Here is a 24,185-nt window from a genome sequence, read left to right on the forward strand (position 1 = left end):
ATTGTAATTCCTGTGCCCACGTAAACCAAAATGGCTTAAAAATATACTAAACGGCGTTTAATTTAAATTTTAAACATGCATTTTTCCGTGATGCATAGAGGTAGTGTATGGGTATAGAGTATAGAAAAACCGTTACGTCTATGTAGAGTCCCCGTAAACTACATATTCATGTGAGAGAGAGAGAGAGAGAGAGAGAGAGAGAGAGAGAGAGAATTAAATAGCATGGTACACGTTGCTAGAAACATCCTGCCGGAGTTCAGCAAGTTTATCCTCCTGGTTAATAGTCCACATTCGCCGTGGCGCTGCCGTCTTCGTCTTTCTTCTTCTGTGGTTTCTCTAATTCGTGATTGGTCAACTTAAGCTAGATCAACAAATCGGCTCGTTCAACCGCACATGTCACGAATTCAAACCGATAGCTCACAAACTTTTTAGACATGTTTAAAATTATCTGGAGGTCGGGAAGTGCTCGTAAGCCATAATTCCTCGCACATGATACGAGCAGCGACCATACGAGCATACGCGTATGAAATTTCCTCCCGATTGAAAAAAATTGCATGCGAACTCGTACGTCGACAAAAATCGCACCGTATACGCCCGCCTTTACATAATGTAAATGTTTTTCTTGAGTAGAACATTAAAGAAGATTTTGAGCTGAACCCGTGGTCCTTGGTGCTTCATAAAGGAGAATACTTGTCCATTTTTGGATGAACTATCCCTTTTAAGTCACAATTGTGAGATATCGTCTCTCATAATTACTGCGACTTTATTATTTATTTGTTTGTTATTGTTAGAGGTGGACACAAGTGTCCATAAAAGGGTGTGTGGAAGTCTCTCTCTCTTTCTCTCTCTCTTTTGTGACAAAAGAATGTGCAACCACACTTTGCAAATCTCCTGTTTCTTTACAGAAGACACACCATATTCAACCAATGCAATAAAGGTCCTTATGCATGTCAGGTCAGTGACACTACACAAGTGAGTATCAGCCACCTGCAGTGCTGTCACTGTACCAAATAAGAGTACAGCATGCCCTGATTGTGTCTTCACAACTGTACCAGGGCCTGTGCTGTATTACTGATCTGAGGTCAGTGTGGTTCAAGCCAGTTCTGGCTCCTCATATGGAGAGAGCGAGGAGAACAGGGGCTAAATCTGGGTGTGGGCAGACGAGACTGCCAAAGCTCTCTGTCCCTGCTGCTGAAAAAGTAGGCATGGACACCCACAGTTACTCATGTGTGTGCCAATGCCAAAATACTCTCCTGCTTCTCTTTAGTCTCAGATCTTAGTAGAATATGTGTGTGTGTGTGTGTGTGTATAATTCAGCTGCCAAATGTAACAAGACTGGTGAGGAATATGTGACATGTTTGGAAATGTGTGTGTCCGTGTGTGATTAATTTTTTGAAAATAGACCCATAGGTTGAATCATCTACCTCTGGTGACAAACAGAAAATTGGAAAATCTGTCACTTCTTTGCAGCTCCACTTCAGCTTGCAATTGTGTAAAAATGCAATTTTGATATTACATTTAAAATAAAATAAGACAAGTCACGCTGTGAGTTATGAAGGAACAATTGGGGAAGATAAAGTCATAATTGTTTAATATATAGACACATTGGAAAATATACACCAATAATTTGGAGATATAAAGTCACATCTTCAAGATATAAAATCACAATTACAAAAAGCAATGTGACTATGTCATCTATGTCACTATGTCATTTAACATTTGTAATAATCATGAATGCACCAAATCAGCATTTTAGAATATTTTCTGAGGAATCGTATAAAGTATATGATTTTAATATGATTTTTACAATTTAGCAAAAATGTAATGTATCTTATATATGCAGTCTTTGGGAGAGTAAGAGACTTTCAAAAACGTAAAAAAAAATCTTACAGACTTTAACAATTAAATGGTAATGTGTGTAGCCTAGGATGGGTCATCAATATTTTTATTCTGATTTCATGTCACAGAATGACTGTAAATTTTAAATGCGTCTGTCTGCTAAAAGTGAATTTTGTCACTGCATAGAGCGCACTATGGAGGACCAAACCTGCAGAAATGAGAGATCCAATATATTTTCACAGATTCATATTTATTATGCAGAATTATTTAATAGCGACTGAATTCAGTTACTTATCCTCATAGTTACATCTTTAAGCCCGGAACCATCAACATCGTCAGTGGTGTAAGTTGATGACGCCCAGACACACTCGGTGGAGGTTTCTACGGCGTGTGTTCATAATCACAGAGAAAATCTTCACTCCCAATAACATTGTGAGCATAAGTTTATCATAAACCAGTTATACCTAAGGCTAAGGAAACGCGACCCACTGGCATAAAGTTGGCTTGATGTTAGACAACTCGGTATTTGCAAATTCAGGGACCATCTCTAAAGTTAAATACATTAGTATGCATGTTTCTTATTGCAATAGCATTTTAAGAGAATAGCTTACAGTCACAAAACCAACTGTAAAGTGTTCTTTAGGTCAGGTATATTTAGTTATGTTTACATATGATTTGAGTTTATTTTATAAATATAAAAAATCGAACGCATATACCAATGTCGCATGTAACCTTAGAGATGCTCCCTAAACTTGCGAATATTCAGTGTCTAGCGCCATTCCAAATTTATGTCAGTGGCTTTCCAAAAAGCATTGTGAACCTGAGTAGACTATAGAGACATTTAGTGCAACTGGTTTTATGATAAACTTATGCTCACAATGATTTTGTGAATTTTTTCTCTGTGATTACAAAAAGAAGACAAGCCATAGAAACCTCCACCGACTTTCATCAACCTACAAACTCATCGACGATGTTGATGGCTCCAGGCTTAATGATGTAACTATGAGGATAAGTAACTGAATTCAGTCGATATAAAATAATGAGAAATAATCATAGGAATCTGTGAAAATATATTGGATCTCTTCAGTTTATCTGGCACACCACACTCGAACACTCCAATCTCTATTATTAGTTTAATCTGATGCTTCTGTGTGAGCTCTCAACCAATGATTCACCAGCGATCCGCAAGGACCGCCTCCCTCATGTCCATGTTGCACACGGTAGAGGTCTTCACGGGTCCAAAAATTCGTGCCCGAACCCGACAGAGACCCGTAATGTACTACACCGAACCGACCCGGACCCGTCTAATATTTCAAAAGCTGGACCCGGACCCGTGTAGATCCGAGAAATGTCCACCCGGACCCGACCCGGACCCGTATATTATTTGAAATCTGGACCCGAACCCGCCGGGAAGACACAGACCCGACTGGACCCGACGTTCACATATTCCACCTTAAATTGCTATTACAAGTCAATAAACCTGTTGCGAAGAATACAGCTTTTTGTCTTACCTAATTTAAAGAGCCGTAGTCTCTCTTCCTTGTACCTGACTGCCTGTGATGCATTACAATCCTCCGACAAGAAAGTTATTCATGTTATTCCTCTCGTTATTCCAAGTCCAAGCTGAATCCACTCATTATTTCAGCTTCAAAAGTCCACTCGATGTAACGGTGATGGATGACAAATGCTACTGTGCACATGTACATTCTGACTCGAGTTAATTCGCATAATAACTTACACTGTTTGCCTTTTGAACTATAATAACGATCACTCGTGCAATGCCATGGCCGCTGACATTATTTATTTACTATCATCTGATCTCTGTCTGTGCTCTCTGCTCTGCATCGAGTCTGAATCTGAACCACTAAAACTTTAAGATTAAACGGTTCATTTATAATATTATAAAAATGGGAGAAAATGTAAAACGCGGTTTGGCAGTCCAAGTGTCCCTCACTGGTTGCCATAGAAACATGAAATACACTCGAGACTGCACATGCGTGCTAGCTGTATCAACCTAAAATGCTTTAACGCAATTTGAGCGTAATAGAAAACATTCATGTGACAGTTCACCTCAGATTTTGTTGCTGATTTGAAATATATTAAATATGAGTGTGTCAAGTCTGCAAGCATTAATACCGTGCTTGCACTTGTATATTAACTCTGAGTGTGCCAGCGAGAGAGAGAGAGAGAGAGAGAGAGAGAGAGAGAGAGAGAGATTACTTTTTTTGGCTCACTCTTTTCTTTTCCTAATTTTACAAGTTGCAAGTTACAAAAAACACAAGCAGTCTTTGATCACGGCCGGGTGTTCTCCGAGTCAGATGACTCCGATCGGCGATCGCACGGGTATTACACACAATGTTAAACAGACCCGGGACCCGAGGTAATAGATTCGGACCCGACCCGGACCCGGATGATGATTTAAAATATAGACCCGAACCCGTACGGGTCCCGGGTCGGGTCGGGTCCGGGGTCGACGGGTCTCGGGTGCACTGTGAAGACCTCTAGCACACGGTATCAATCTGGAAATAAATACACATGGGAATATATAAATACATATTAAAAAAAATGCACGAATAAATACATTTAAATATAAATAAATAAATAATGAAAGTATAAGTAAATAAAAGTCTTAAAAAAGAATACAAATAAATGTAAAATAAATACAGAAACTACATAAAGGAAAAAAGTTAAAATATGAATTCATGATAAAATTTTATTACAAATGAACTAAGTTTGTTTTTATCACATCATTTATTTATTTACTTTCGTTTTATTACATTTATTTATTTATCTATATATTAATTTATTTATTTTTAATTTCTGCAGGTTTAGTCCTCTATAGAGCAATAGCATATAATTTACCTCAAATGAAACGCAAATAGACTGAAAGCCGAAAAATGTTGATTTCACAGGGTCTGTTGCAAATTTCACTTGCTGTGGTCGTGTGGCAGTCAGTACGCTTTGATGACTCAGTGTTTGGCTGCTGCTCATTCAGCATCACAGAACAAGCCTCTGATTCGCAGCCCACCAGAGAGAGCCCTGATCAGTATATATAGAGTGTGTAAGTGTGCTGTCAATCCAAGTGCACATATGTCTCCTGAAACCTGATATTGTGCTCACTAATGCATGTCCGGACTCGATTCACACTGTCCATTAGTAACATGTGTGTGTGTGTGTGCAGTCACACTCCCTATAGGTTCCACAAATGTGTGTGTGTTCATGTGTGTAGTGGAGGTGCTTTCGTGATTATATGCAATTGTATCCATGTGTGTCCTGTCAATCAGAGCTCCGGTCAACAGAATAATTCAAGGAAAACAGCTCTCTCTCTTACTCAGCTTTTTCCTGGCTTTACTCAATCTTTCACATTGTTTATTCAAATGGAATCAATAAAGCTGCCCATAATGCTGTAATCAGGAGATTTATTGCGTTCTTGGATCAGTGTAACTACTCTCAACCTTTGGCTACCAGTCGCCTTTACCTTGATTTAAGACAGGCACCCCAGTGTTTTGGAAGTAAAAGAGCTGATCTTAGATCAGCTTGAAAGCAGTTTCTAAAAGCCGACTGGAACACCAAAGCCAGAGGGTTTATTTCAAATGGATCCAAACAGGGAACCTTTAGATTATTAGTGGTGCTTGCTAAGGCATTAATATTGCTTATATATTTGAGGTTAGAGATTCGAACAAAACCCTGACCCTAAGTAATAAACAAATTTTACTTATACCTCTCCAACCAATCAGATTTGCCTATTTTATAAATATAAGTGCAGAATCACAGACTTACTCTGAAGGACGTATCCGAGCTCTCTCTCTCTCTCTCTCTCTCTCTCTCTATATATATATATATATATAACAATCCATGAACCAGGATATTAATTAAAAATATATAGCAGCCAGCCAGAAATGAATAAATAATACATCCAAATAATTATTTTATTTTTGTTATTGCCTTTGGAATTTATTATTATTATTATTAATAATAATAATAATAGTAGTAGTAGTAGCAATAGTGATAGTACTATTATAGTGTGCTGTTTAAACATTTTAGTGTTGCTCAATTATAAATTAATAATAATTGCAATACAGTTTGATTGATATAATTAATAATTTAATCATCATCTTCTAGCTGTTAGTATTTATTTATTTAGCAGCGCTCTATAAACCACGCAATCCCCTAGCTACTGCATAGCAATGCCCTTGCATCATAGTTGTGACTTCTGCACCACTTACATTTTCTTTGCAGAATGTGACAATTTATTTTTGTAATTTCTCTGTGCAAAAGCAGCCTATTGAAAGGATGTTCTGAACATGCTCTGTGTGGTTCCAGGTGGATTATGCCGTGTGTGAGTTTTTTGAAACCTGTCACCCTGCTGAAACTCACTTTCGGAGAATGTTTGACTCATTTCTAATACTTCACAGTTCTCCTTGAAAACACTTTTCCTTTGAAGCTAATCGAAATTTGTACAAACGGCAACTCTACTGTAATTGGTTGTTTATGACATCATGTAACCCTAATCTTTAGCAAGGGGTCACATGACCACTGCTGTCCATTTGGGTCATGGGACATGTGGACATGTGTAAAAGGAGCAAGACAGAACGGGGAAGAGATTTTCCTTGCCACATTTGGTACAAGAAGCCTTAAAAAACTTAAGACTTAAGGGAGAAATATTACAAAGGTGTAGACTATAGTAGTGCATAATAGTTCAGAGCCGTTCCCCGAGTGTAGCTCCATAGCTGCAGTCCCTGTTTAAGTTTCATGAAATATGCATTGAAGTTTTGACTTGAATAAGCCCTCTGATGGAGCTGCGTGACAGAGCTCACTCTCCTACAGTGTCTTCAGACTCTTTGGCTGTGTTTCACCCGGAGGGCCCCCTGGTGCAGCTCCTTGAAAGGGCTCATCAGGAGGTTTATGTGGCCACACACTTATCTCTGGCTTTGCTGGAGTTACAGTCACTCTCATCTCGAACAGAAGACCTCACGGAGCCAGATTTGATGGAGACACGCTGATGTTACTTTTTTTAGCATATCAATTCTCTCTCTCTCTCTCTCTCTAGAAATGTTTTTAATTCGTATTTAACCCCAAAATAAAAGCAAGACATAATAATAATCATTAATAATAATAATAATTACACTTTAGTTTAGGGACCAGTTCTCACTGAAAACTAACTTCTAAGTGATAGAGACACATAAGAGCTGATATGACCCTGCAGAAGACTGAATGCTAACCCTGTGTCTGAAGAGTTGTTGGTATAGATGTATGTGTGTGTGTGTTTTTCCGTTCCACACACCCTGTCATCCAGTCTCCTCTCTCCCCGCCCCCTGTTGCTATGGAGCCTCAGGAAGTCTTCCAGGTGTCTCAGTGGTTGGGAAATACAGCAGCTTTTCCTTGCTCATTGTTTCCCCTTCACTCACAGCCTCTTGATCATCTTCTTCTCCTGCTCACTGTCATTTTATTTATACTTGCTCTATACTTGATCTCATTTTCCTTTTCCATTCCCAATTATGTGTTTCCTTTTACATTCATTTTCATTCTTTATATCTGTATCTTGATTTTCTTTACACTGTTTTTTTTTTCTGTGCATTTTAGTCAGTGAACATCTCCTCCTCCAAAACATCTAAAGTTCTACATTTGAGTGATTTTCTTTCTTTATTGTACTTTGTTAAACACGGATCGTTAGGCTTATGTATATGCTATAAATATGCATCAAATTGAATTTGCTCTCAGACAGGATGTTCAATAGCTATCAACAGGGTCAAGAAGTGTATCACATTAAAACAACATTTTTAATATTCACATTTGTGTACAAACACCTGACAGACATTGTAAATATTCTACAATACCGTTAAAATGTTTGGGGTCAGTCAGAATTGTAGATGTTCTAAAATAGATTTTCTAGGAAATTCTTAATTTAAATGTAAAGTCTCTTATCTTCTCCAGCATTTATTAATTTGCATATGCATTTATTTTATAAACATAACAGTTAAAACTGTAAAAAAGTGAAATATTATTATAATTAATTTTAATTTAAATTTTTTTTTTAAGTTCAAAAACATTTATTTGAAATCGAAATGAATAAGAAATTGAAATCAAAAAGATTAAAAATTTACCTCAATCTTTTGAATGCTATCACAGTTTCCACAAAAAATATTAAGCACCGCTTTAGTCGCTTCAAAAAAGTAAATAAAAAAGGTATGATTCCAAACTTTTGTGAGGTAGTCTATCTTTTACATCTACCGAACGCCTTAAAAAAGATTTCAAGTTCCCAACGCAGGTTCGGGAGGAGCCTAATCATCCAGTGCTGCCAATCTTCCTTATGACCGTAAATACTTAGCAGTCATTGCTCCATCCCAGCGACAATTCTTCCGGCATCCCTCCACCTCCTCTAATTCCTTCTCTTTTTCCTCCACACTGTATGCCATGCATCATGGAAGGACAGGAAGCCAAGCTTGTTTACCATTATCTAGCAGAGCTGAATGGGCAGGCGACCTTGTGAAGTAAACATACGTGTCTGAAGCTGCTCTGTGGACGACTCATGTTATCTGCAAAAAGCACAAAAAATGTGATGTTATCAACGGAATAAGTTCAGGATCTTGGGGAAATGAAAGTGCACAAGGTTAGACATCTGTAAGATGTGATCTGATTTTATCATCCAGTTCTTCGTGCCATGTGACCCAGATCCTCACGACCCTATCAGTGTGCTCCAGCGACTGCTTGCATTGACCCTTCATATATAAACACAGGGGTTAGATGTGTGTGTGTGTGTGTGTGTGTGTGATCTCTGTCTGTCCTCAATTATAGAATGGCTCAGATTTCAAATACTCCTTTCCCTGTGTGCCATGGATTCATGCTAAAACATGACCAAGAGGGTTTTGGGGAAGATATTTCACCAGGACCAGCAGAAACAGTGAGAGACGCTGCACATCTGGTTTGTCCTCGCTTCAGTCTGACCTTATTGCACCAGGAGAAAAGACATTCTGACAGGCCTCGTGGGAGAGAAGAGCCAGAGACAGAAAGAGAGCCTCAAACTCTAAACGTCTCTCAGTTTTCAAGTTTTCACATATTTTTTATTTCCAGTTTGGTAGAGTTAAAGATTGTAACTGTAAATAATCTAAAGACTCTAAAAATTATAAATCTAAACATTCGATTTCCAAAGATTATAACAACGTTTCCTGCAGCATTTGTTTTTGAGTTGACTGGATTGTTAAATTAACAACCTGACTGTATGTTTAAAAGTTTGGGGTCAATTATTATTTATTTTTTAATAAAGTATTAATACTAACATTTCTACTTATTTAGCAAGGACACATTAAAAATAAATTCTTTTCTTATTAATTTTCTATTTATCAAAGAATCCTGAAAAAGAATCCTTGTTTCCACAAAAAATATTCAGCAGCTCAACCTTTTAAAATATTGATAATAATAATAAATGTTTCTTGAGCATCAAATCAGCATATTAGAATGATTTCTGAAGGATCATGTGACACTGGACACTGTGGAATAATGATGCTAAAAATTAGCTTTCAAATAACAAGAATAAATTATTGATTGATTAAAATTCTAAAAATAAAGGCAGTCTTTGTGATCATTTTCTTTTGAACGTTACTAAATCTTTGACAAATCTTGTTGGCCCAAAACATTTTTTTTTCTCCATAAAAGACTATGTTTAGAAATACTAAATCAAAAGATTATAAATGAAGTTTAAAAATTGTTTTTGCTTCTAAATAATATGCATCTAAAATTTCTAGCGGCAGGAAACAGATTTTAGGGATTTATGTTAAAATGCATTTGATATCCAATTTTATCAAATGCCCTTATTACTACTCATTTATATTTAGAGTTTCTTTAACCCCTTCATTATTCTCTTCTTTATTTGGTTCCCACAGCAGCTGCTTCTAAACTTTTACTCAATCTCTCATTTCTTGTAAATGTTTCTTACTAATGAGCAAAGCCCACTGGGAGTTTCCCGTCAGAGCTCTTATAGGGTCACATTTGCATAGCAGCTCATGAAGAATCTCCCATCTTCTGTTGAGGCTTTCCAGCAGTCGTTTTGAATTCTTAGAACTGAGATTTACATTTGTTTTTGTGGGATACTTAGAAATAATCTGCAGCTGTTTGTACAAATGCCCAAAAGAGACAAATGTGGAGAATTATGGAAAATAAAGGGAACAAAATGATTGAGTCTCCAGGAATCACGAGCCTGATATTTTTCATTAGACATAGAAGCAAAGAAAGCTAAATATGACGTTGGAGCCTATTTGCATTTTGAGTTGTGAGTTTTCGCTGTTACCCCAAATCAAAGCACTTTTTTAATAAGTTGAATTCATTTTAATGTATGACTCTAAATTGTCAGTGAATTGTTTCTGAACTCTGATTCAGCGATTCATTTGCATGATCATATATTAAACGATGTGTATTGTTACAGTATTAATACTGAGGGTTACTGCTGTCTAGTTTTTCATTTAAGTTGTGTTTCTTGCGTCTTCCCACAGATGCAGATTCTTGACAAGTTCCCAATCGAGGGAGGGCAGAAAGATCCCAAAAAAAGGATTATCCCATTTCTTCCAGGTGATTTTAGGAGTTTGTCTTCCCCTTCCTCTCCTCTGCACACACTCACACACACACACACAAACACAAACACAGAACTGCGAAGTACATGGTGTCAGCAGATCTGTCCACAATAAGTCAGGGTTATGCTGGGACGGGGCTGTGCTTCCGTTCTTGACTTACACACATGCAGGAAGCAGGCACATGTGTCATTGAGATGAGCAGCACCGTTCCCTTAAAACAAAAAGCCATCAATAAGAAGAAAATGAAAGGAGCAGCACAGAGACACAGAGCGATTGAGACACGTTTTCCCAGCTTGCTGACGCAGCTGCTCTATTCCCTGGACATTTAGTGTCTCTCTCGTTCTTTGTTTTCTAGCAGTCCCTCTGATTCTCTCTGTTTATTCGCACATCCCTCAATACGAACACATTAGCTCAGACTATTTCTTACTCCATTAGATTATTTACTGGAATGCAATGTAAATGTTTAGATTACTAGAATATTAAGTGGATTATAAATCCATTCAGAGCACTTGTAAGGGAATAATAGGGTGTCAAGTGTCAAACCATTAAATCTATCCATTTAATTCCAGTCTGACTTCACCAGGACAGATCAGATTTCTATCTATACAAATATAATATACTGTAATGTATTTGGTATTATTATTATTTTTGTTGTTATTAAATGCCGCACTCTTTTTATTAACATAGATGACCCCATGTCATGGTTTGTTAAATGCAAAGTACAATCAGGCCTCTATAAACTTCTGTAAACAAATGTTTGTGATATTCAGTATTTGCACCCATTTTCATTTAAGCTGCAGTTACACTTTATATGTTGCATTTTAATTTACCAGACAAAAAGACTCAAAGTGTTACCTGTCATTTGTTTCTAATTCTTTGTCAAATTTACTAGCAATTTCTGAGTAAAATGTTTTCTACACCAACATTTTTTTTTCAGTCTTAGGAGCACATACAATAATGATAGTAAAAGGTCTGAACAAGTCAAGGTGAATCTACGGCTGATTTATGAAGGTTTTGATCACAAGGATTTTGTTCATTTTGCACGATGCTTAGTATCTCTCAGTCTTTCCTTGAGCGTAAACAGCTTGAGACAGGAGAGCATGACAGCTGGAGCTTGGTGCTACGTGGTGATCTTTTCTCCTCCAAACATCTGAATCTGATTACGATGTTCTAGATCTGAAGAACAACACATGGCGTCTCTCTTCAGTAGCTGTTCTGTGTATCATGTTTCTAAACATTTTCTTATGGGTTTTTTTTTAAATGCACTGCATTTTCATTACAGCACTGAGCAGGGCTCAGCAATAAAGATGAATTTTTTCCCCAATTGGGCCAGTATTTCAGTATTTTACTGACCCTATTTTATCAAACATAAAATCAATCATGTAGCAATATGAACAACTTTCTGGAAAGCAATGTAATTGAATGCAACAGATTTGTGTATCATTTTTAATGCATTTTAACTGCTTTCCAAACTATGATTCAAGTCATTATTTCTGGAAAACTAGATAATCTTATTATAGATAACATTATGTTGTTACATACTGTTATTATGGAATGATTTTGTGAAGAAGACCAAATATTTCATTCTAATTGGTGTTTTACAGGCAAAATCCTATTTCGACGAAGTCATGTGAGAGACGTGGCCATGAAGAGACTACGCTTTATTGATGACTATTGTAGAGTAAGTCTCTATTTACTTCCTTCCTCTTTGTTGAAGCTTTTGTGTTTTGCTTTTGTTTTGTTTTCTTATTCAATATGTGTAGGCTGTATTAATTTAGTTAGAAATCTATTGAACTGCGAGAGGTTCTTTATAGCCATTTTTCTTTGATAAACATGGTGTTTATGAGTCACATGTTGTCATTGGTATGTGTTGCTCACACTCATGTTTGTATGTGTTTAGCATGAGGTTGATTATAATAGTCTAGTTGTGATATAGGTGTTCCACAAGGTTCAATGTTAAGCCCCTTTTCGATTTTACGGAAACTCTCTGCTGTTCAAAGAAGAATTACTTAAATTGATAATACAAAATTTATTGAAAAAGGATAAATATAAAAAAGGTACTGTGAAAGGAAGTTATTTTATAGCTGGAGGAATGTGTTTACAATGAGTTGGGCAAAAATGCATTATTAAAAACAATGAATGAATCATACTAATGTCTTTTGTTATATTAGTTCTTTTAATATCAGTAAAACTTTTTTGTTGCTTTGAAACTATATAGTTTATGTATTTTTAAGACCCCCCAACCTATTGTTTTGACTCCCTCTGGGGGGTTTGAAGCCTTAAGTAGTAGTGTCAGAATCCACAGATTTCACCCTAAGCAAAGGGAAGCAGTGCTGAAGTTTTGTGCATGTTCACCACATCAGGTTTTGAGTAAGAATTTGCTTTATTATCAGAGAATATCTCCCATCTTGTTAAAATCTGATTATGCTAATGTGCCGAACAACAAATTTCTTAGAGCACATGAAAATGAGTCTGTTGAAGTTTACACAAACATCTCGCGCTGGGTTACACAGGCATATAAATTACAGCAAACAGACACTTGCACTTATTGGTGTTCAGTGTCATGTTTACTTTGCCAATAGCTATAGGTTACCCAATAACACCCTTAAAATTAGTTTGTGGGGCTTTAACAACTTGTTTCTTCCTTCTCTCTATTTCTCCTTCTCTTTATCTTTTCCCCTTGAGTGACTTGTCTCCTTTTCTTTCCTTCCCCCTCCTTCCTGATGGAATAGAGCCTACTTTTTTTTTTAAACAATCCACACACACACACAAATACACAACATACGTACATAGCGTACATAAACAAACACACACACTGGAGAGCAGCTGTTAAAGTGGGCTGAGACAGTGAGATAGGTAGCATTATGGGATGTCTTGGCATCAAAGACATTAAAAATACAAGTCCAAAATAGTTTATAATATTGATTTGCAAAAACAGACAAACAAAAAATTTAAATAAAATATTTGCACAATTCCTGAGGAGTTTGTGTATGGTTCAGGGGACATATTTTATTTTATTTTATTTTATTTTAGTTTAGTTTATTTTATATACAAACACTCTAAATTGTCAGCTTTCGTTTAACATTTATTTAAATCAGCCTTTGATTATATGACATTTAGAAAATTTTATTCCTCCACATTTCCTCTACACTTCAAATTCCCTTCACGACAGAGAGAGGCATGTGTCTTTGAAGGGCTTAAACGCATGATGTTTACCAGCTATTTCCTGAAAGCTTTAATTAGACAAACCATCTCCAATTAATTGCATTGTGTTCTTCAAAGATAAATAAATAACAGGGTTTACTCCAGGAATTCTTCAGAGGAGTTGTCTCGCTCCCACTTTCCTTATTATTTTTTCCTTTGTTCTTTCTCTAATTTTCATATCATTTTTGAGAGCTTCCAAAGCAATTGGAACACAGACTGATTTTTTTAGACAAATGTTTGTGTGATTTGTTGAAACAAAATTGCGTCTTTAGGAACCAGGTCAAGTAATTTAAACTTATTATTATTGTTTTTTGTAGTGTTCCACACATTTCAGAAAGTTAAAAATCAAATTCATGCAGAAAATTATGTTTTCTCTTGCTGAATTTACAAGATTTCTCCTTTTTGTCACCTTTGATTTTCGTATTTATCATTGACCCTTATGGAGATTTCAAAGGAAATAACATTTGGTATAGTGGGGGTTCATTAGCCTGCTGTGTTTCTGGGTGATTGTTTTGTTGTTTGTGGTCTGATTGTCCGGTTTCATGTCCTGTCTTTCTGTCAGGCGCTGGTCCGGCTTCCTCCCCAGATCTCGCAGAGTGAAGAAGTTCTCCGCTTCTTCGAGACCAAACCAGATGATATCAACCCTCCCGCAGAGTGAGTGTCACACAGACCTTCACAAATCAATGTCTGCACATTCTCTCACACAGAGCAAAAATCTCCATTACATTTCTTGGAGAAACTATTCTGATATCAAAGAGATGTCATTTGTGATTTTATTTATGATGGCACTGGAAATGGAAGATGCATTGGATTGCACTGTGGGACACAATATTGCATGCAATGTATTCAGAACATTTGCTGTACACAGTTTACATGCTGCATGCAGACTTGCCTGATTTCTCACACTCCCACACATTCTGCATAGTGTGCATGTTTGAACCTCCTGCTGTATTTACATGCTTTCCTTAGATTAGGTCTGTGAGAATTTTTATAATTTGACTCTCAAGAATGACTCTTTTTAAATGTAAGAGAATGTGTGTGTATGTGTGAAGAGAGGTGCAAATGTGTTTCTGTGAGTGAAAGAGAAAGAACCACAGTTTTTGTTCATTATCCAGTTTTAAGTTCCCAACCCGACACCTCTTAATCACAGGGATGGTATTGTTTAATTAACGCTGATGTGGATGTGCACAGTCCTCTGTGAGTGTGTGTGAATGGCTTCCCCCTGGCTAGGCCAGAATTATCTCCCATGAATCCCATGAAAATTTGAGCCGAAAGAAAAACCTGACAAAAAAAAAAAAGATAATGGAGAAGAGGAGAAACCCATGTTATGAATAGTTTGTTTGCTACACTACCATTTAAAAGTTTGAGGTCAGTAAGATTTTATTTTTTTAAAGGAATTAATACTTTTATTCAGCAAGGATGCATTAAATTGATCAAAAGTGCCAGTAAAGAGATTTATGTTACAAACAAATCTTGAAAAATGTATAGTACCATTAAATTTGTCACAGTTTACTCAACAATATTAAGCAGCACATCTGTTTTAAACACTGATAATAAGAAGAAATGTTTTTTAAGTATCAAATCTGAAGAATTACTGAAGGATCATGTTATTTGCGTCACAGGAATAAATTAATCTAAAAATTTCAAATAGAAAACAGTTATTTTAAATTGTATTAATATTTCACAAAATAACTGTTCTTACTGTTTTTTTTTTTTTTTTTGATCAAATAAATGCAGCCTTTGGTAAGCGTAAGACACTCCTGTGATAAACATTAAAAAATGTGAATGGTAATGTATATATTTATATTAATTATTTAATTTAATTATTTTAAATATAAATAAATGGTACCAAAAAAGCAGTACAAATGACTTGAGCATCAAAAGTTGTTTTATTTACATTTTTTTTAATTTTTTTATTTTTTGTCTCATGTAAGCAGCTCTGTTTGCTGTAGAATTGGAATGGAAAATGAACACAAATCTAAGATTGTTTTCTTTCATCCTTGAGTATTTAGATTTTTCTTTTCTGTTGCTTTTCTGTTCCGTTGTCTTTACTGTGGCACTGTTTCTGTACTCGGAGCTGTCCGTACTCATTTTAAATTCTCTGCTTTTCTTTCCCTCTGTCTGGATTTCTTCCTAGTGATATGAAGTATTGTACGCAATCTATTTTCATGTTCAAAACACATTCATGCTGCAGTACACACAACCACAAACTCACACACACCAAGGCTGCTGAAAATTGAGCTTTACCATATATTTAAAGGTACAGGTTGTAGGACCTTCCACTAGAGGGCGCACTATCAAAACAATAGCAATCGCGTGGTTTGATGACGCTAAGAAGGAGCGTGGAATGATGGGATTTGTTGTCTTCTACTCAACCACTGACGGCCATCAATCAGGCGGAAAGATAAAAAATGGATTTAACGCGAGTTCAACGATTTGCGCAAGTAGATTACATACAAAGTCAATGCATAGACACGATCAGACTATGAATCAGACGCGTCCTCGCGCAGGTCTAGACGCGATGCCCCGCGTTTGTCGTGTATGCCCCATAATACTAATCTTGTTGATCTGTATAGTAGCATACGTTTTCTGTAAAGATAAGAATCAAAACAACTCACCTGTCGAGTAAAACACAAGCGAGATCGGCATCTCTTTCTAGTTGAAGTTTGTCGCGAAGCTACTTTCGCATTTGTCCAAGACACTGTTGTCGTGTGGTTTCTACGTCAGTAAAGGCATTAACAAAGAGTAACTAACGTCATTGACAGGCGACTGCACTGCGCCGTGTCTCTGTTTAGAATGGGAATTTTCTTATGATTTACAAGTAGTTGAAAAGATTAGAGATATTGTTAGTAATCAGCTGGACAAAATATTTTTTGGATATTTTACTTAAATATCTTACAAATTGTATCTTTAATATAAGTATAAAACCGTTATTTAAAATTGGTATGTCTCACAATATTACTGATTTTATTGTATTTTTAAACAAATAAATGCAGCACTGGAGAGCAGAAGAGTCTTTTTTCAGAACCATTTTTTTTTTGTAATGTATTTAAAATGAAAATTCTTGCTGAATTGGGTATACTTTCTTACATGTCTTTATATATCTTTATACTGTATATCACTCAGTGTTTATATACTGTAGCAAAAATTGAGTATGCTACTGTTTCATTATGTATCATATAGAGCATTATGCTACTGTTTCATTTCAAACTTATCTTCCGTCTTCATGTACTGTACTTATCCACATAATTATTCCAGTATGACTTTCTTTCTTCTTCTGTTGAAAAATTTCCTGAATACCCTTTTCAAAATGTTTCACTCTAAAAGAAAAACAAAACACCATAATACAATCATAATAGTATGACTAATACACTATTTCAAGTCTTCTGTAACTTCATGTGATGAGCAGAATGAAATTTAAGTCAATATTGACTCATAATCTTCTTATTTCATGGTGGTTCTTTGATATTTTGACTAAGCAGCTTGTATTACAAAAATATCTTGAATTTTCATTTTTGCATGAACTATTCCTTTGAATGGCCAGATGTCTGGCTCAAGCTAGCCTATTAAATAGTATTACTTGGGAAATATTACAATCATTTGCCGCTATGAACTGTTAAACTCATGTAGCCAGATTATTATCACTCGAAACAGATGGTCATTTCGTCCCATTACATAGATTTTCCTTGAAGGCGGGATGTGGAGTCATGGAGTTCATGGAATGATGTGGAATAATGGATTGGTTGAATGTGATCTGTCTGTCGTCAGGACGGTTGAAGTGAAGGGGAAATTTGAGATGCTGTGTAAGTGTGCTGCTAGTGTTTCTGTTTTTAGACGGACATGAATTATTGATATACTGAAGATTTCACACACACATATATACACACACACGAGCACTCTTGATCTTGAGAGCACGGCCACTTTTAGCAAATACTGATCTATGATCCGATTTCCCACCTGAAGTTGATTTCATACGTGTAACTGATTCCATACTGGTACTTTGGAAATCACAATATCATCTCCCTTCCTGCGTGTTCATGGCATTTGTTTTGTTTTTTAACTACCACAGTTTGTGCCTTAAGACTTGTAGTGTGTTTGTGCTGCACGGCTGTTCTCAGGGACAATGAAACCTCTCCGCTAAGACGAAGATAGACAAAGATGCTCTTTGAAAACTCAGAACAAGCCACAACTAATTCATTATTACTGCTAGACAAGATTGGACAGTGAATTCAGAGAGTCAGATAATTAGTTTTTAACATTTAGCATAAATTGGGGGGTGAAAGTGATTATTTTATACTATGCTGCTATGTGTGTATTAGGATTGTCAGGACTTTAATAACTCATTTTATATTAGATAAGTTTGTCTAACATCACATTGCATAAAAATATTTTTTGAAGATTATTGAATACTACTGTATTTCAGTTTGTCTACACATATTAATTCAGTGTGTTACTTGTTTCTTTGTAATTATACGTGTAATGTTCCAACTTTTGTACGTACAAATAATTTCAAAGTAAATCTTACACCATTTTCAGTGTAGTTCTCACAGTATTTTATGAAAGTAAGCTACTGGACCCCTTAATGGCTTAGATTAGAAATAAAAAAAAATCTAAAATGTAAATATTTGGAAACATAATTATTTTTTTCTCTTTTTTGAGCAAAGGAGAAATTGACTATTTAGAGCCATCTGCTGGAAAACTTGCAAACTGCAGCTTAAACAGACAAACAGTGAAAAGTGAATGTCTTCCTCACGTGTCTGCTTCTATTAAACACTAAAATTCATTTTGTGGAATTATGTTAGATTTAATTGGCCACTTTTATGTTTTTCTTTTCTTGTCTTTCTGTAAAAGAAAAATGAATTTAACTGTGACTTAATTATTTAAATCAGATTGTTTATAAACACACAAGTTGGGTCATATTTCCTGGACTTTTTTTCTTTTAAAGCTTAGATTGAGAAAACAGAAACATCATGTCCTGACATAATCAAATTGTCAGTGTGGATGAACTGTTATGACCACTAGAGGGCAATCTACAAGCATCTACTATTATAGACTTCTTATCCATTGTTTTATTACCATTTAAAAAGCCTTTTCCATAGGAATAGTCTTATTGACAATGTCAATGCTCATTTGCATTTTGGACTTATTGAGTGTTCATTTTGCACACTTCTTGCTGAAAATGGAATTTACACATGCTGTGAAAATCTAATTTTAATTGGAATAAAAGAAATGTCATTCGTTTCATGCACTACTAGTATTTAGCTGACGGTCGCCTGCTGTCTATTAGTCTCTCTCTGTCACACATAATTTAAATACAACCTGGCTGGTTGCTTTTCCAGTCAGACACATTTTTCCCACCCAGACAGAATTCTTTACATATCCAGAGCTCACAGACAAGCGACTGGAGTCCCAGGAGATCTGTGCTTTCAGAGCACACTGGAGAGGCTTTTACCCTCACACAAAAGCTGCTATCCAGTACAGTCACAACTGTGATGTCATGGCTGTAGAAGTTGAACCTACAGTACTGTAAGTATAATTGTACACAATCACACTAGAAATAGCATTAACATTGAAAATCTCAAACCATAAAAAAGGAATTGCTAAAGATCTCTCTATCTCTCCGTGTGTCCTTTATTCCATGGAGACAGATGGCAGTGATCAGAGCAGCGTTTCCACCACAAACAGACGTTTGCTATTTTAGACCATCTGATGTTGCGCAGTCTCTCTCACTGTCTCTCTCTGTTTGCCGACTGTGTACAGGGGAACTTTTTTTTTTATTAGCTGCTATGATTGATGGTTGTTGGTAGACTGTGTATTCCCACATGAAGTGCTGTAAATCCTGGTTGTCCTATAGTCTTTCTGTGTTAGTAAATGGGATGGGGGCTCTGACCTAAACCCCTTAGAGAGACAAGTGACATCTGATCGCAGTGCTTGAAACAAACACACTCAGATTAGATAGTCTGGAAATTTTTTTTATTTTTTCACATTAACATTTCACAACCACAGTGTCCAAATATGTTGTTTATTAAAAAATCAAGTATTTTATTATTTCAAGATTATTTATATTTATCATTTCAATACTTTGCTTGAATTTCTTGCACAGCCGTTCAGAAGTTTGAAAAAAACTAAAAATAACTAACTCCAAACTTTTGCATGACAGTTTATATAAAAATTATATGTGGCTTGTAATGTTTTATCAACACTTAAAGTGTTAATTTAAAATATGAAAGGCATGTGTAATAGCTTATAGGCATCTGGGCATAAAACTTAAAGTGATTTTGTATGAAATGAAAGACTCATTCAGTGCAGAGTCTGTCATGAATGGCTGGTTTAGGTGCAAGTCCAGGTGGTCACTGGTCACAGTGAAGTATTATTGTGTGGCTCTTCAGGGAGTTAATGCCGGATAAAACGGCATTAGTTGCCTGAAAAGTGCTGTTGCCTGAGGCCCTGATAAGGGGATCAGTCAAGAATAGAGACAGACAAAGAGACACAGAGAAAAGAAAGAGTAAGTACAGACGATAGCCCAAAATAATTGTGATTTAGTTCAAAGTTAAAGGCCTGTTTCATGTTGTATTTCTGTTGAGGTCCCTTTAGGCGAAGGAATGTCCATGGAGCAATTACTGTTAAAAATGGAAGGAAAATGACATCATGACAATGCTGATTGAAAACCCTAACAACCCCCCAACAAGGGAAAAAAATAGTGTGCTCTGTTGAGTCATCTTCCTTAATAGTTCCTAAAACCGTATGGATTTGCTGTTTGGAAAGGTTTGGCTCTGTGATTGCTCTGCATGAGCAGACAACAGCCAACAAACATGAGTCAGACTGGACCAGGAGGAGGTTGAGTTATTGTTACACAATAACAATGTCTCCCAAACAAAAACAGAATGGTTTTAGGAACAGCAGATTGATTTCAGACACCTTCTCCAGTCACCAGATCTGAGAATCACTGGACCGTCGAGAGAGTTCAGGAGCGGAGAGTGTGAAGTTCTTCTAGAGATCTGAAGCGTGAGGGAGGATCTCTGTGCTCTGTGTAAACATGCTTCATGAAGGTTAAGTTTCAGTAAGTGCTAGAGAAGTCTTGTGTTGTAACACATGGTCCAGTTTCCCGTCCACACTGACGCAGAAACAGAACAATAATAAAAATCAGAGGAGGCAGCCAGATGCTTGAGTTCTTAAACATTGCGTGGCATTTCTTGGTATTTTTGTTCTTCTTGTGTGCGCATGGTTGTGCGTGTATTTTCCTTTTCTTTGACACTGTGCTAAGGAGGGACCCAGGCTGTAATAAGCAACAAAAATATCAGGGTTGGTTTGATTTGGGCCTTGCAACCACTTAGCAATGCTATAGAAATGAGCTCATTCAGAACACCCTTGCTAATAAGTTTCTTTCTTTCTGGTAAATGTATTTAGTTTAGTTCTGTGTAAGAGTCAGGCCTCATTGGTTAGCAGGTCCACCCATTTCCCTCCTTTCCACACCTCCTGTCCTCCTCCACCTCATGAGACTGTCCTCATGACAGTGAGATGCCACGAGTTTAAGCTTGTGCAAGAGCTTTGTTGAGCCGTTTGGAACAAATTCAGGACCTCTGAACTCTATTAAACACACTTGAACAACAGATGATGGACCATGCGGTTCAAAAGTTTTGAAAGAAATGAACACTTCTGTTCAGCACGGAAGCATTACATTGAAAAAAAGTGAAAGTTAAGACAAAATAAAGATTTCCTTTTCAAATAAATGCTGTTCTTTTGAACTCTTTGTTCATCAAATAAAATCAGGGTTTCCACAAAAAAATATTAAGCAGCACAACAGTTCTCAATATTGGTAACAATGCTTCTCTTTGGTTTCTCTCGGCTCTACTTCCACATCATCTGTTTTACTGAACTCGATTGTCAAAATCCTTTACTTCAGTCTGATATTCTAATCATCTCATATTCACAATCATGTAACTGAATCATGAAAGCCCAGTGCTGGCAGTGTTTCTTTTCTTCTCTTTGTCCTGTTCTGTTTTATTTATCATCAATGTTCTGGTTTTATTCCACTGTAAAGGGCTCATTCTTGATAATGTGTGTATTTGTCGCCCTGTTTATATTTAATAAAAGTAATGGTTCTTTATAGGCAGCTATGGTTCTTTTAGGAACTATTCACCAGAAGATTATTTTGGGAAACCAAAAATGGATCTTCTCAGGCATTTCCTTGAAAATCCCTGTTTGGAACTTTTTATTTTCAAGTGTGTAGAAGCCAATGGAGGACCTTTATTAAGAACAGTATTGTATTTGTTGTTGGGGCTCCAAAAGAAATTTCAGTTGCATGACTGCACATTAAAATTCACCTTTAACATTTAACATTTATTTAACATACTATATGTTTCAACGTAAAATATTAAGAAAGTTGACCTTCCTGAAAGTCAGTGCATGAAAGTCTGAGTCGGTGGCCACCATGAGTTTGACGAACATTGAACAGGCTTGCTATTTAAATAGACCACAGCAAATGCCAGAGAGGACTTTATAATGATACCAAGACACATAACAGAGAAAGCCACAGAATGCCTTTGCATCACTCTTGGATTTATAGATATTACTTGACTCTTTTATGGTCAGGTGGAGTGAATGAACAGAGCGGTGCCCAATCAGTGTGAACCACCATTTCCTGCCTTTCCTCACCCGTCATCATACACTCCCTTTCGTTTAATTGTGTCTCAGGGAGTGATAAAGCTGAGAACTGTAGATTTTTTGTCTGAAACTTTTGCAGCGACCCAAGTGATGCCATATATTACCTGCAGACCCAGTGAACTGTCACTTCCAACTTTCTCTGCTTAACACTCTCAAGCGATGAATGTGAAGTATTTACTATTAGATACGACTCAAGAGGTTAACAGCCAGGACCATTGGTCTGAAGAGGTTTGGCAGAGACTATTTACTGAATTTCAGCCATGGAAAACATGCACAACAAGCCTTTAAAATTAACCTTTATGTGGATTTCCTAAAGGTTTAGTCTTTGGTTGCATGTAAAGAAAGTACACAAAGCGTTTCTAGTTTACTTTTTAAATGCAAGAAAGAAGACCAACCACAATTCAATATGCAAATACCTAATATTGATGAATTGACATTGAATGCATAGTTTGTAGTCTTTGCTTTATTAATTAAAGAAGAGGCACATTCTTGATGCAGATACTGGCATGCTTTAGTCTCTAAAAACTGGGGATTTTCCTACTGTTCATTTCGGACATATTCATAAACGTCATGTCCTATATCCATCCTAATGGTGGCAGTTTCCTTTTATAGACAGATAACAGATCTTTCTGATTTAGGGCTTTTAGCACAGTGTCCTGCCTCTATTCTGCTACAAAGAAGTTCATTCTAGAAGATTCGCAGTGACCTCATACTGCTGATCTGAAAAAAAAAAAGAGTATTCATTCTCCCACGGGAGTCACAAAGGAGGAGATTGAGCGAGAGAATGATGAAAAGAACAAGATGCAGAGAAGATGGAAGCCTTGTCATATTTTGGACTAGATGGGGGGAATGTAGATATTAAGCAAGAGCCCTTAAGGGTTTTTTAGGGAAATACCAAGAATGAGAGTGTGTGTATGGGATACCTGGAGGGGGTCAAAGAGACAGTATTTCTGAGGAGAACTGACTGTCTTCAGGAAAGTTTCGATGGCATTTTCATTTCCTCTTACCGTCGTTAAATCCACATTAAAGGAGTGTTAATTAGTGCAGCTCTGCATGCAGCAATAACTCAGGAAACGCTGCATTAAGTTGCATTAAGAAACAATGCATTAAGAGCTTTTAAATGTGATGATAATGTGCAGGGGTGCACATAAGTGGTCCGCATGTCCGCATGCGCAACCAAAATAAAAAATGCGTTATATTAATATGTTCTGACATCGCATTTGCGTACTGACATGGTTGACCGCTGTTTAATACACAATTACCATGTTATATCACAAACTGTACTATATAAGTTTTATTTTCAACCTGAAAGCATAAATCTAGGCTATGCCATGCCGTTACTTACCGGCAACCTGCCAAAATAAAAGCCTGCTGATTTTAAGTTTGAATATGATGAAAAAGTTTTTAATTTTCAATTTATTTTTAGACGCTTTTATCCAAAGCGACTTAAAATTGGGGAATACATAAAGTGATTCTTCTTAAAGAGGCAAAACAAAGAAAGTAGTAGTAAATATTAACATTTTATTTTTAAGTTTACTATAAAATAAATGTATTTGTATTTAATACTAGGACTGCATTTTATTTTTTATAATATTACCACACACTATTATTTAGTTTATTTACTATTATTTTATTTACAAAAAAAAAAATAAAGTGCAATAATATTATAACTATTATTAATACATTTTAATAGTTATATTTAATGGGTCACACTATATGCAGTGTGGGGACCAAAACCAAATCTTTAGGTTCTCATATGAGAACCATGCTGAAAAAATTATGTGCACCCCGATAATGTGTGAATATTTCTTATTTTGTTTAAAGATCATATTTTATATTTAGTACTGCCCACAAGAAGCTATAGAAGGTATTTACATTTCAGTGCAGTAGTAGCCTACATAAAAAAATAACATG

At 36.2% G+C, this 24,185-nt stretch overlaps 1 protein-coding gene across 5 annotated transcripts in view; it reads left to right on the forward strand.

Annotated features, from left to right (window-relative positions):
* The window catches only part of LOC113069365 (SH3 and PX domain-containing protein 2A-like), a 78,953-nt gene that overhangs the window by 18,092 nt on the left and 36,676 nt on the right, over positions 1-24,185 (forward strand). For all 5 annotated transcript variants that reach the window (XM_026242434.1, XM_026242731.1, XM_026242583.1 and 2 more), the window contains exons 3-5: positions 10,326-10,401; positions 12,008-12,084; positions 14,170-14,261. In XM_026242434.1, coding sequence (XP_026098219.1) covers positions 10,326-10,401; positions 12,008-12,084; positions 14,170-14,261 — 245 coding nt within the window. The remainder of the gene's footprint in view (positions 1-10,325; positions 10,402-12,007; positions 12,085-14,169; positions 14,262-24,185) is intronic.

Source organism: Carassius auratus, chromosome 1 (assembly GCF_003368295.1).
Source record: "Carassius auratus strain Wakin chromosome 1, ASM336829v1, whole genome shotgun sequence".
Lineage (NCBI taxonomy): Eukaryota > Metazoa > Chordata > Actinopteri > Cypriniformes > Cyprinidae > Carassius > Carassius auratus.